The 12818-nt window shown below is 39.4% G+C and overlaps 1 protein-coding gene across 2 annotated transcripts in view; it reads right to left on the reverse strand.

Annotated features, from left to right (window-relative positions):
* Positions 1-644: 644 nt before the first annotated feature.
* Positions 645-12818, reverse strand: part of IPO7 (importin 7) — a 65463-nt gene continuing 53289 nt past the window's right edge. For both annotated transcript variants that reach the window (XM_045371470.2, XM_045371469.2), the window contains 6 exons: positions 11530-11625; positions 10186-10406; positions 9875-10080; positions 7462-7668; positions 5932-6048; positions 645-2801 (listed from right to left, as the gene is read on the reverse strand). In XM_045371470.2, the coding sequence (XP_045227405.1) occupies positions 2704-2801; positions 5932-6048; positions 7462-7668; positions 9875-10080; positions 10186-10406; positions 11530-11625 (945 nt within the window). In that variant the 3' untranslated portion in view covers positions 645-2703. The remainder of the gene's footprint in view (positions 2802-5931; positions 6049-7461; positions 7669-9874; positions 10081-10185; positions 10407-11529; positions 11626-12818) is intronic.

The following is a 12818-nucleotide window of genomic DNA, read 5'->3' on the forward strand; positions in this document are numbered from 1 at the left end:
CCTCGGCCTCCCAAAGTGCTGGGATTACAGGTGTGAGCCACCACGCCCGGCCAGCAGTCACTATCTTAATACAATGTGTCACTATTTTATTACCTGCTGAGAAACAGATTAACTTCATTTATTTAATACTGATAAACAGAAAGCCTTTTTCAAGAAAAAAAAAAAAAGATAGCTTACATTTACAAAAGTGATTTATGCTAATATCTGCCATTAACAGACAAATACTGAAATCCACACAAAATCAGAATTAACTTCTACAACTAAAAAAAAAATTATAGGGTAATAAAACTAGGAAAAGCTGTATATAAAAAGAAAAAAGGCAAGTCCCTATGCAGCTAATTACAAGATAATATTGTAAATACATTCAAAAAATTTTCCAAATATTCTGCAGCCTCATCTAGAAACTGATACATGTTGAGATTCTTGATCTATACCAAACTATAATGTTAAAGGAAATCATGAAAACTGAGGTATATATTTGATGCATTAGAAACTATCATTTGAACACTATTTAAATAGCTTAATAAGGTCCAATTTCAAGTTGAAGTCTGTAAATGGAGATTAGTTTGGATTATATGACACAGGAGACAATAAAACATGTTCTCAAATACATTTTCTGGAAACAAAACCTCAGCAAACGAGAATTTTCATACTGTGCATGGGAATAACTAAAACCTTTATTAGATATGATTTTCCATTAACAATAATGTGAAAATTAGAATTATGAATTCAAAAAGCAGTGAAGTCTGAAAATTTAAAAAGTAGACTAGGTATTAGGGGATTAAAGGTAAAGGAAGACGAGAATGTTTCTTTAATACTATTCATTATTTCCCCTCTGTACACAATGTTGCATATATACAACTACTTCATTTTTATTGACTTTATATAATAGTGAAATCCCTTTAAGCAACCTAGGGTATACAGTTGGTGTCCAACTTTCAGGGGGCGGCGGTGGGGGAGTAGAAACACACTTGATTAACAGTTTTCACCCACACATTTTAGACAATTTTTTTCTTTTTTTGCCAAGATTTTAGTAGTAAATTCATAAATATAGGAAATACTTTCACTCCTTCAGTGTTAAAATAGAAAACCAAACAGTGCCAACAGTAATGGCTTAATTATTGGTATACAAGAAAAACACAACACCAATGGGTTTTCTTAATTATGCATTTTAAATATCAATATGTGCATTTGTTTTTACAGTTATAAATTTTTTATCATCTGTTTTAGACAACAGCTTGTAATAGTTTTGAATCCATTAAGATGTTGCTTTCAATTTGAAATATTCTGTGTATACATGTATATAAAAAATAACCCAATGTATGACTCATCTGACAGATGTTTAAGATCAATAACGGCTTATTTTTCAACATGCAGTTAGGAAGAGAGGGAAGCAAGCCAACCTCTCTACACTATCTTTTTGCTGGCTTGTTTTTGCAGTGGTATCAATAGTGGTTTTTGGAGGGAACCATGTGCCTTCAGCCTATCTAGTCAAGATCAGATACCACAATCAACAAGAGGGGTAGAAGAGTTGGGGAAGGGGGAGTGGGTAAGTGTTAAATATCAATTTTTTCAAGTGCGCATTTTGTACTCTTTCTAGGCACAGGATTAAAAACAGGCCAATGAGGAAAAATTTGTTATAATTAGGAAAAAACTGCAATCAAATCAAGACATAATAGCCGAATTAAGTTATTTTAATAGATTGCATATATAGATGTTTAGCCATACTCTTAGATCAACTCTTTAAGAGAAGAACTTTATATCCAATTTACATGCTCTAGATACCACCTTTCTTATTTTTTACAGTAAGGTCTGGTATTCAAATACCCACTTGTACACTGACAGCTTTAAGAAAAACAGGACACAGAGGGAGTTGTCATTTTTAGCAGCAATGAAATACCATTAACCCTTTTTACATACCGAATTCAAGTCACTATCAGAGGTGAGTGCACCACAAAGTCACCAGGTACAAAATTGCTAGTTCATTTTTAAATTAATAACTTGAAATTACCCCTACCCCCCACCCCATTACATCTTTTTATAAACAGCAAACATTTTGCTATTTTATACATAGGCTAGCAGGCTTGTTTCAATATGAAAGTGCTAATTCATTTACAGATTTTTATAATCAGTTATGTAGTGCTACAATAAATGTCCAATAATCTACATAGGAACAATGATGAATGAAAATGCTGAAGACTGAATAAGGCTATCAGATGACCTTATCTTATTTACATATAAAGAATAGATACCCAATGGTGAGGAAGAGACAGAAATTGGACAAATACTCATAGGTGTAAAAATTACATCTACCTTTGAGTTTTATACTGTAAATGAGACATTTTAAATAGTCCTGTAGCCCATGCCTATTTTTTCCTCAGAAAAAGAAAAGCTGCCTTCATGACATCCCCTCTTGTTTCAGATTTCCACAGTGTCACTTTGAAGCTTCAGAGTCAGGATCTTACTTTCTTCAAAAAATACACCCCCTAAGGTACCTCCCAACCCCCCCACCCCCAAAATCCTGCTGATTTCTTTTCCAGTGCCAGGTTGCATGATCAGGTCCCATCTCCTGGGGTTGTTGTTTCTTTTGTCCATCTATTGATCGTTAGTTTAGAATAGATAACATGAACCAGTTCTGGAACCACTACTAGGAGGAACACAAGCTCTTCACTACAATCACACAGCAGGAAAGAAAGAGATAACTCAATTCATCCCTGGTGCTGGGCCTCCAAAATTGAAAGAACTTGGCACAACTGGAGCACTGAATTTGTATCCTCCATGCTTCTCAATCATTTTGGATTCTAGAAAACAAAATTTTAATAGGGCATTCAATCATCTACTAACTTGGGGAGAAACTGACAAAACATTAAACAAGCCAGTAGCTTAACCATCGTAAGTGGCCAGGAAGTTCCAAAGTTCATGTTTTCTCCAATGTATAGGGGCAAGGGAGCATGCATTATGTAGAGAATAAAATCTCTTTTATTGTATGCTGTAGACTTCTTAGCCAATTTTCATTTCCCATTGTTAAGAAAAAAATCTTTTTTTTTTTTTTTTTTGAGGCGAAGTCTGGCTCCGTTGCCCAGGCTGGAGTGCAGTGGCACAATCTTGGTTCACTTTAACCTCTACCTCCCAGGTGCAAGCCATCACGCCCAGGTAATTTTTTGTATTTTTAGTAGAGGCAGGGTTTCACCATGTTGGCCAGGTTGATCTAGAACTCCTAACCTCAAGTGAGTGATCCATCCACCTCAGGAGTCAGGAGTTTTCGAGACCAGCCTTGCCAACATAGTAAAACCTCGTCTCTACTAAAAATACAAAAATTAGTTGGGTGTGGTGGTGTGCACCTGTAATCTCAGCTACTCAGAAAGCTGAGGCACGAGAATCACTTGAAATCGGGAGATGGAGGTGGCAGTGAGCTGAGATTGCACCACTGCACTCCAGCCTGGGTGACAGAGTGAACTCTGTCTCAAAAAAAAAATTAACAAAATTTTTTTAATTTATAAAAAAATAACGTCTATAGATAATTGTTGTGCATTAACAGTGGTGTATAACCTAAAATGTACTCTTATTTTTGTTTTTATTTTTTTAGAGACAGAGTCTCGCTCTGTCTCCCAGGCTGGAGTGCAGTGGCACGAAGTTGGCTCACTGCAATCTCTGCCTCCCAGGTTCGAGCGATTCTCCTGCCTCAGCTTCCCAAGTAGCTGGGACTACAGGTGCATGCCACCACGTTCAGCTAATTTTTGTGTTTTTTAGTAGAGATGGGGTTTCACTATATGTTGGCCAGGCTGGTCTCGAACTCCTGACCTCAAGTGATCCGCCAGCCTCAGCCTCCCAAAGTGCTGGGATTATAGGCATGAGCCACTGCGCCTGGCCTAAAATGTACTTTTAAAAATTTCACACCACACAGAAACATCTGAAGATGAAAAGACATGTCTGGGAGCTATTTAACTTCCTAAGTTTTTACGTTTTTGCAGACGGGGTCTCACTCTGGCACCTAGGCTAGAGTACAGTGGCACAATAATGGCTCACTGTAACCTACACCTCCCAGGTTCAAGTGATCCTCCAGCCTCAGCCTCCCAAGTAGCTGGGACTACAGGCATGCACCACCATGCCTGGCTAATTTTGTTTATTTTTTGTAGAGATGATGATGACTCACTATGTTGCCCAGGCTGAACTTCAACGTCCAAACTCAAGCGACCCTCCTCCCTTGGCCTCCCAAAGTGCTGGTATTACAGGCATGAGCCACCATGCCTGGCCAAGTATTTACTTTTTTTTTTTTTTGAGAGGGAGTCTCGCTCTGCCACCCAGGGTGGAGTGCAGTGGCCGGATCTCAGCTCACTGCAAGCTCCGCCTCCCGGGTTTACGCCATTCTCCTGCCTCAGCCTCCCGAGTAGCTGGGACTACAGACGCCTGCCACCATGCCCGGCTAGTTTTTTGTATTTTTTTTAGTAGAGACAGGGTTTCACCTTGTTAGCCAGGATGGTCTCAATCTCCTGACCTCGTGATCCGCCCGTCTCGGCCTCCCAAAGTGCTGGGATTACAGGCTTGAGCCACCGCGCCCGGCCAACTTTTTTTTTTTTTTTTTTTTTGAGATGGAGTTTCCCTCTTGTTGCCCAGGCTGGAGTGCAATGGCGTGATCTCGGCTCACCGCAACCTCCACCTCCCGGGTTCAAGTGATCCTCCTGCCGCAGCCTCCCAAGTAGCTGGGATTACAGGCATGTGCCACCATGCCTGGCTAATTTTGTATTTTCAGTAGAGACAGGGTTTCTCCACATTGGCCAGGCTAGTCTTGAACTCTCAACCTCAGGTGATCCACCCACCTCAGCCTCCCAAAGTGCTGGGATTACAGGTTTCAGCCACTGCGCTCGGCTTAGGTGTTTACATTTTTAACAGAATTTTCTATTATCTAACCATCACCATGAGCTAAAGTTATTGCATACTGAAAGTACTTTTTTTTTTTTTTTTGAGACTGAGTTTTGCTCTTGTCACCCAGGCTGGAGTCCAATGGTGTGATCTCAGCTCACTGCAATCTCTGCCTCCTGGATTCAAGGACTTGCCTGCCCCAGCCTCCCAAGTAGCTGGGATTACAAGCATGCGCCACCACGTCTGGCTGCGTTCTCTAGTTTTGTTTTTGTTTTTTTGGAGATGGAGTCTCGCTCTGTTGCCCAGAATGGAGTACAGTGGTGCAATCTCAACTCACTGCAACCTCTGCCTCCTAGGTTCAAGCAATTCTCCTGCCTCAGCCTCCTGAGTAGCTGGGAATATAGGCATGTGCCACCATGCCCGGCGAATTTTTTGTATTTTAGTAGAGACAGAGTTTTGTCATGTTGCCCAGCCTGGTCTCAAACTCCTGAGCTCAGGCAGTCCACCCAACGTGGCCTCCCAAAGTGCTGGAATTACAGGCATGAGCCACCACGCCTGGCCCAACTATACTTAAAAATAAGCAAACTGGGGCTGGGCGTGGTGGCTCACACCTGTAATCTCAGCACTTTGGGAGGCCAAGGCAGGCGGATCACAAGGTCAGGGGATCAGTATCATATAGCTAACACAGCAAAACCCCGTCTCTACTAAAAATACAAAAAATTAGCTGGGTGTAGTGGCGGGTGCCTGTAGTCCCAGCTACTTGGGAGGCTGAGGCAGGAGAATGGCATGAACCCAGGAGGCGGAGGTTGCAGTGAGCTGACACTGCACTCCAGCCTGGGCGACAGAGCAAAGTGCCATCTTAAAAAAAAAAAAAAAAAAAAAAGGCAAACTGTAGCCAAAGCCAAAATTAAGTTATCAGTTATCCTATATTAAATCCCTTAGATTAAATTCCTATCACCTGCAACAACTATACCTTTTATATCATCTTAAATGATATAAAATTTAAAACCTGTAAAATTTTAAAGCTATAAAAGTCACTAATTAAAGAGAAGTTACGGTTAATTAACATACCATGGGCTGCTCTTCTTTGATCAGCCAGAGTTGCTATGTCCTGTAACTGTTTTCTTTGTTCTTCATTAAGACCGTGAGTCAGTGCCTGATACCACACAGGATTACGATTTTGAATAGCTATCAAAAAACAAAAACAAGGGAAAAACAACATGAATAAGAGAGGTTTGGTAGCTCTGTTCTATTCTACTCCTCCTACTCCATCCCGAGCCAATACTGAAATTCTGATCTATTTTATATTCTCCCAATAATTTTTAAAATTACTGTATTTGTGAAACAATAGATATAGGAATAAAAATTAATTACAGCTTATCTTTATGCCTCCAAAAACTCTAATCATTCTTACGATCCATCTCTCTAGCAAATAAGGATTCAGAGCCTAACTAGTTCTTATATAGTTAAGTAACAAACTAGGGAGACTTCAGGAATAAAGCTAACCCAACCATCTTAAAAGATTCAGAGCTAAAACAACTTGAAAATCATCAAGGCTACTCTGGTACATGGGCCCTGTGTTAGGAACCATCCTTTAGCGAATAATATGTGGTGTTTGTCTACCAAGTACAAGACACAGACACAAGTTAGGCACCTCAATCAGTTCTTATTGCCATGTGGCTCAGAAACCAGCACTTTGTGCTTCTGCAACCTTGCATCAAAACTGCCTTGTCATGGGCTTAGAAGACTCAAATCCTTGGTTATCAGATAATGTATTATATCAAAGAATATATTCATCAGTTCCCGATGCATAGAAAATGATTTATAACAGCAATTAACTCTGAGAGGAAAGGATGTTTCAAATACAGGGGAAATTTAATTTCTTAACGTGGATGGTAAAACATAGATGCTATGCCTTGTTGAAATCCAAGTAAATGATGATAAAAAGCAACTAGAACCTAGTATTCTGAAGCCACATACACTGACACATTACAGGAATAGTGGACTTTTCCTGGAATATTTAACAGTGTATATGGCTCCAGAATCCTAGGCATATACAATTCAAAAACCTCAAGGTTAAGTAAGTTGTTTAAAGCTAAAAATTTGATCATGCCCAAGGTGTTAATTTAGTAATAATAGATTATATTAGTTAACATATCATAGAATATAGGAAAAAAAGAATTATAAGATCAGATGCCATAAATGTTAATATACTCTAACAGGTAAGTATAGGTTTGGGCAGGGAAAAAAGATACACACAAATAATAACATACAACAAACAGGTATACATGTAAGAGTGGTTGCTTCTGAGGAAAGCTGGGAGACTGGGAATCAGAAGTAGCAAAAAGGCACTGTCACTGTATACTTTTTTGAACTACATTATTTTCCTATAATCTTTCAAAATTACAATCTAAATGTAAAATAACAGGATGAATAAAGAATACTCAGAAACTATGGCAACCTTAGAAATAATTTTGGTTACTTTGCCTTACAAGCCTTTTCTAGTCTGGGTTTGACATCCTCCAAACTCTTCCTTTAAAAGGCAGAAACTACAACAGATTTGTTCAGTGAAATGGATCCACATGTAATAAGTTGACTAACTTTGAAAGATAGCTTTAAATATCTGATACTCATCAACAGGGTTATCTTCATCATCAATGATTGTGGAATAGCCTTCCAGAGCAGTCTCTTCAGCATCATCTTCTTCCCAATCTTCATCATCTCCATCCTCACCAGCCTGCTTAGCCAGAATCTCCAAATATTCTTGCCCATCTTCATCAATATCATCTTCATCACTCCCCAGTTCCTCTGCCAAGTCATAATATAAGTACTTTCATAACAATGAGATCTTTTGTTACTCAGCAAATTGACAATCATCTCAATCACTGTCAGTAAATTACAAGTCACAACTGACAAGAGAAAGCTCCAGGAATTGGGGTTTAAATACATGTTCAACAATGAACAGAAATGAAAATTCCCATAGGAGTCCAAGAAAACCAACCTTAATTTAATGTATTCTTGATACTAGACATCTGAAAAAGGACTGCATATTATGAACACACTACCGTTACACCCACCAAACCTTTTATAAGATGTTTTTAAAAGGCTTAGTAAATGATAAAAGACAAAAATGGCAATAGCTTATGTTGAAACCCTTACAATAATTTATCTTAATATTTTATCAATTTATACACTGATAGTGTACCATCTTATAGATAAAATGTATTTATCAACATTTAATTAACATAGAGTGATAACCTCTCTTAAAACATACTCGTAAAATAGGTATGCTTAGGTTTTAGAATTAATATACGATAGGATGGATGTCTCCAATAAATTTAGTCAACATTAAGACCATAAATCCTTAGTAGCTTAAAAATAAAATGAAAACCCCATAAATATTGTAATAGTAAATATAATGATGTGTGTACCTTTGTTAATACTGTTAATTCAGTGCCATCTGCTAAGCCCTATGTTAAGTGTCAAGGATTCCCTCATGTAATCCCCACAACTTTTTTTAAGAAATGGGGTTTTGGCCGGGCACGGTGGCTCAAGCCTGTAATCCCAGCACTTTGGGAGGCCGAGACAGGCAGATCACGAGGTCAGGAGATCGAGACCATCCTGGCTAACACGGTGAAACCCCGTCTCTACTAAAAATACAAAAAACTAGCCGGGCAAGGTGGCGGGCGCCTGTAGTCCCAGCTACTCGGGAGGCTGAGGCAGGAGAATGGCATAAACCCTGGAGGCGGAGCTTGCAGTGAGCTGAGATCCGGCCACTGCACTCCAGCCTGGGCGACAGAGCGAGACTCCATCTCAAAAAAAAAAAAAAAAAAGAAATGGGGTTTCACGGCAGGGTGCAGTGGCTCACGCCTATAATCCCAGCACTTTGGGAGGCCCAGGAGGGTGAATCATCTGAGGCCAGGAGTTCGAGACCAGCCTGGGCAACATAGTGAAATCCCGTCTCTACTAAAAATACAAAAATAAGACTGGCATGGCGGCACGCACCTATAATCCCAGGTATTTGGGGGGCTGAGGCAGGAGAATCGCTTGAACCCAGGAGGCAGAGGTTGCAGTGAGCCAAGATCGTGCCATTGCACTCCAGCCTGGGCAACAGGAGCAAAACTCTGTCTCAAAAACAAAACAAAACAAAACAAAAAGAAATGGGGTTTCACTATGTTGCCCAGGCTGGAATCAAACTCCTGGGCTCAAGCAAATCTGATACCTCAGAGTCCCAAGTAGCTGGGACTACAGACTCATGCCACCTTACAAAAACTTACAAAAAAGGCTCATGTCACTTTATAAAAAAGGGAGCTATAATCTCTCGCTCTTAAGTGGACTCAGCACTTTTGTGAGAACTCTATTATTATATACAGAATTATGTGGCTTTGTAATACTTTCCCACAGTCGGGTAGAAAACTTTTGAAGAACCACATGACATCTCATTCATCTTTGTATCTACAGTGCTGAGAATGTATAAAATTAACAAATCTTTGTTGATTGCATACTATAATGATTTGAACTGCTCTACATGTTGGTGATACAGCTGAAGTTCCTGATTACATCACTCTAGTTAGAAGATAGGAAGTCTTTTCTGTGAATGAAAGCATTTGGGTATGATCCCACATACATACTTGGGAGAAGGGCTAGTGATGTTTCTTTTTTTTTAAATCTGAGACAGAGTCTCGCTCTGTTGCCCAGGCTGGAGTGCAGTGATGCATGCAATCTTGGCTCACTGCAACCTCTGCCTCATGGGTTCAAGTGATTCTCCTGCCTCAGAATCCCAAGTAGCTGGGACTACAAGTGCCCACCACTACACCCAGCTAATTTTTGTATTTTTAGTAGAGGCAGGGTTTCACCATACTGGCCAGGCTGGTCTCGAACTCCTGACCTTGTAATCCACCTGCCTCGGCCTCCCAAAATGCTGGGATTACAGGCATGAGCCACTGTGCCTGGCCCAGTCCGGTTATATTTCTGAGTAGATACGTTTCGTCTTCTTCCACTGAAAATCCCTTACCGGTTTCATCATCATCTTCAGCTTCATCATCATCATCACTGTCATTCTCGTGTTCTGCATGGCAGGCATATGCTCTTTTCAATCCATTAAATAAAAGGATAAAAGCTGGCAAAATCTGTCCAGAAACCTGATTTAAAACCTGAGGTATCTGTTCCATATCAATAAGAGCACAGAGTCCGAGAACACACATCTTTCTGTCATGAAGCCTTAAAAAAAAAAAAAAAAGAAAGAAAAAATTCTGTTTTCTTTTCTTAAATAAGCAGAGTTCCTCGCAAAGCAAATGTAGTAAAATTGCAATATGTGTCACTTACCCCAAGAAACAGTCAACATCATTAAGCCACTGTGTAATAAAATGATTTGTAACTGGTTCAACATTATTAGGGAAACGAAGATTTTCTAAGGTATTGAGTAGTAGGTGTGGATTATAATACAAAGCTGCAATTGCAACTTGCAGACACATAGTTCGAAGTTCACTTGTCTTAACCTCTCTTGTCAGTCTTTCTAAGGCTGCTTCCACGAATAAGGGAATGCACTACAAAAAAAGATAGAAAGATATTCTAAGACTATAATAGCATGCAAACTATTCTAAAAATATTAACTTCTTTGTTGCCTCAATTAACCCTATTGTAGCATTACATGACCAATATTTATTGCTGAGGCACTGTACTGAGAAATCTAATTTTAGAGAAAGCCTAGTAGTCTTCATGGAGCTATTAAAAGCTCACGATGGGCCGAGCGCCTGTAATCCCACTACTTTGGGAGGCTAAGGCGGGCGGATCACAAAGTCAGGAGATGGAGACCATCCTGGCTAATATGGTGAAACCCCATCTCTACTGAAAATACAAAAAATTAGTTGGGCGCGGTGGTGGGCGACTGTAGTCCCGGCTACTTGGGAGGCTGAGGAAGGAGAATGCGTGAACCTGGGGAGTGGAGCTTGCAGTGAGCCAAGATCATGCCACTGCACTCCAGCCTGGGCGACAGAGAGAGAATCCATCTCAAAAAATATATATAAAATAAATAAATAAATTTTAAAAAGCTCACGACAATATCAATCATGCCTTCACAATGTTCCTATTAAAACTGACCATGGGCCGTGTGATGTGGCTCATGCCTGTAATCCCAGCACTTTGGGAGTCTGGGGCAGGCAGAACACTTGAGGTCAGGAGTTTGAGACTAGCCTGGTCAAAATGGCAAAACCCCATCTCTACTAAAAATATAAAATTAGCCAGGCATGGTGGCAGGCGCCTGTAATCCCAGCTACTCTGAAGGCTGAGGCAGAGACCTGCTTGAACCCGGAGGCAGAGGTTGCAGTGAGCTGAGATTGCACCACTGCACTCCAGCCTGGGCGACACAGCGAGAGGTCTCAAAAAAAAAAAAAAAAAAAAACTGACCATGGAAATTTAATTACTAAAGCTATCCAAAAAATCTTAAGCCAAAATTTATCTTTCATGATAACAAAGTAGCCATAAAACTTAGTCCAATTCCTATGTATTAAACATATGATCATTGTTATATATTAAATTTAAACTAAAAATATTGTCTAGATGTCTCAATAAACAAAAACATACAGAATATGCAACAAACGCCAAAAAATGAAGAAAGTGAAAGGAAAAGATTACCCCTCTGAACTACAAATCATTATTAGCCTCACTGACCTGGTCAATGCCACGCCCTTTGCACTGCAGAATGATGACCTCTAACAATTTTGCTGCATGACACTCTGCATCTTCTCCTGCAACTCCTGTAAGAACCTGATCAACACAGAATATAAACTGCAGTAAGGCTTTATCCTTTAAATCAGATATCTAAATCAAGGAAACAATTTCCTACCCTGTGTACAGGCTCTGAGTATTACCTGAAGTATCCTAATTAATACGAATAACTGCAACGTTCATTGCACAGATGAAAGTCTAAAGGATCTGGATAGCTGTGAGGATCTGGAGCTGTCTGCCTCCTATCTTTCATAGTCTAGCCCTCTGGCCTTTTGTTTTTGTGATCAAAGTACCTATCCTATAGTGCCATTCCTGATTACAGCAAGTTGACAACCACTAACTTCTCATACACAGGTGGTAGCTAAAACACCTAACCTTTCTCCTGTAAATAATTACTTTCTAGGAGTAGTTTCTAGGAAACTCTTTTCTCTTTGAAAAAGAAAACAACAATAACAATAACAAAAAAAAAACAGTAGGGGAGGAAGGAATGGAGGGAGGAAGAGGCAGCCTTTTGAGGGCAAATGTGGCCCTACGAACTCCAGATAAGAAACAAACATGGACTTAAAAGCTAGTGAAAACTAGATGACTATAAATATTATGAATAAGTGTTCAGGAATAGAAATGTAGATAGTATAGGTATATCTCTATTCCCAGAATATTAATATTAATAATATAATTGGCAGTAAACAATGACTAACATAACTAGATGATTATGTGTGACTTCGTGTTCAGAAGGGAAAGAGATGAGTGAAAGAAATCTAGAAACTTCATGGAGCAAATCATTTTCTAACGACCTACAACAGACATTGCTAGAAATTAAAATACTACCAATTACACTGACTTTGATGCTGATGGACTGCAGTTTATTTGTTTCCCCAACCAGACTGAAGGGGGACATTCATTCCCTATTGCTTATTGTAAACCTACAGCTGCTAACCTTTTCCTTTATAAAACATCTCTATCCATTCCTAATCCTTTCAAAAATCTCTCAAATTCTTGACTCTTTCCTTCTTTTGATTCCATAAGACTATGTTAGTTAAACTCCGGGCACTCTAAAATTCAAAAACAAATTCCAAGTGTCAGAGGGCACACAAAAGACATATATTTATCAAAGCTGTGGCATCTAGGGACCAATGACTTTTAACTTTTAAAGCCCTTAATTCTGTCAGATCTATGTTTACATGTTTATTACTACAATGTGGTATCACATGAGTCCTCACAATTTCATACAT

The sequence above is a fragment of the Macaca fascicularis genome, chromosome 14 (genome assembly GCF_037993035.2).
Source record: "Macaca fascicularis isolate 582-1 chromosome 14, T2T-MFA8v1.1".
Taxonomy (NCBI): domain Eukaryota; kingdom Metazoa; phylum Chordata; class Mammalia; order Primates; family Cercopithecidae; genus Macaca; species Macaca fascicularis.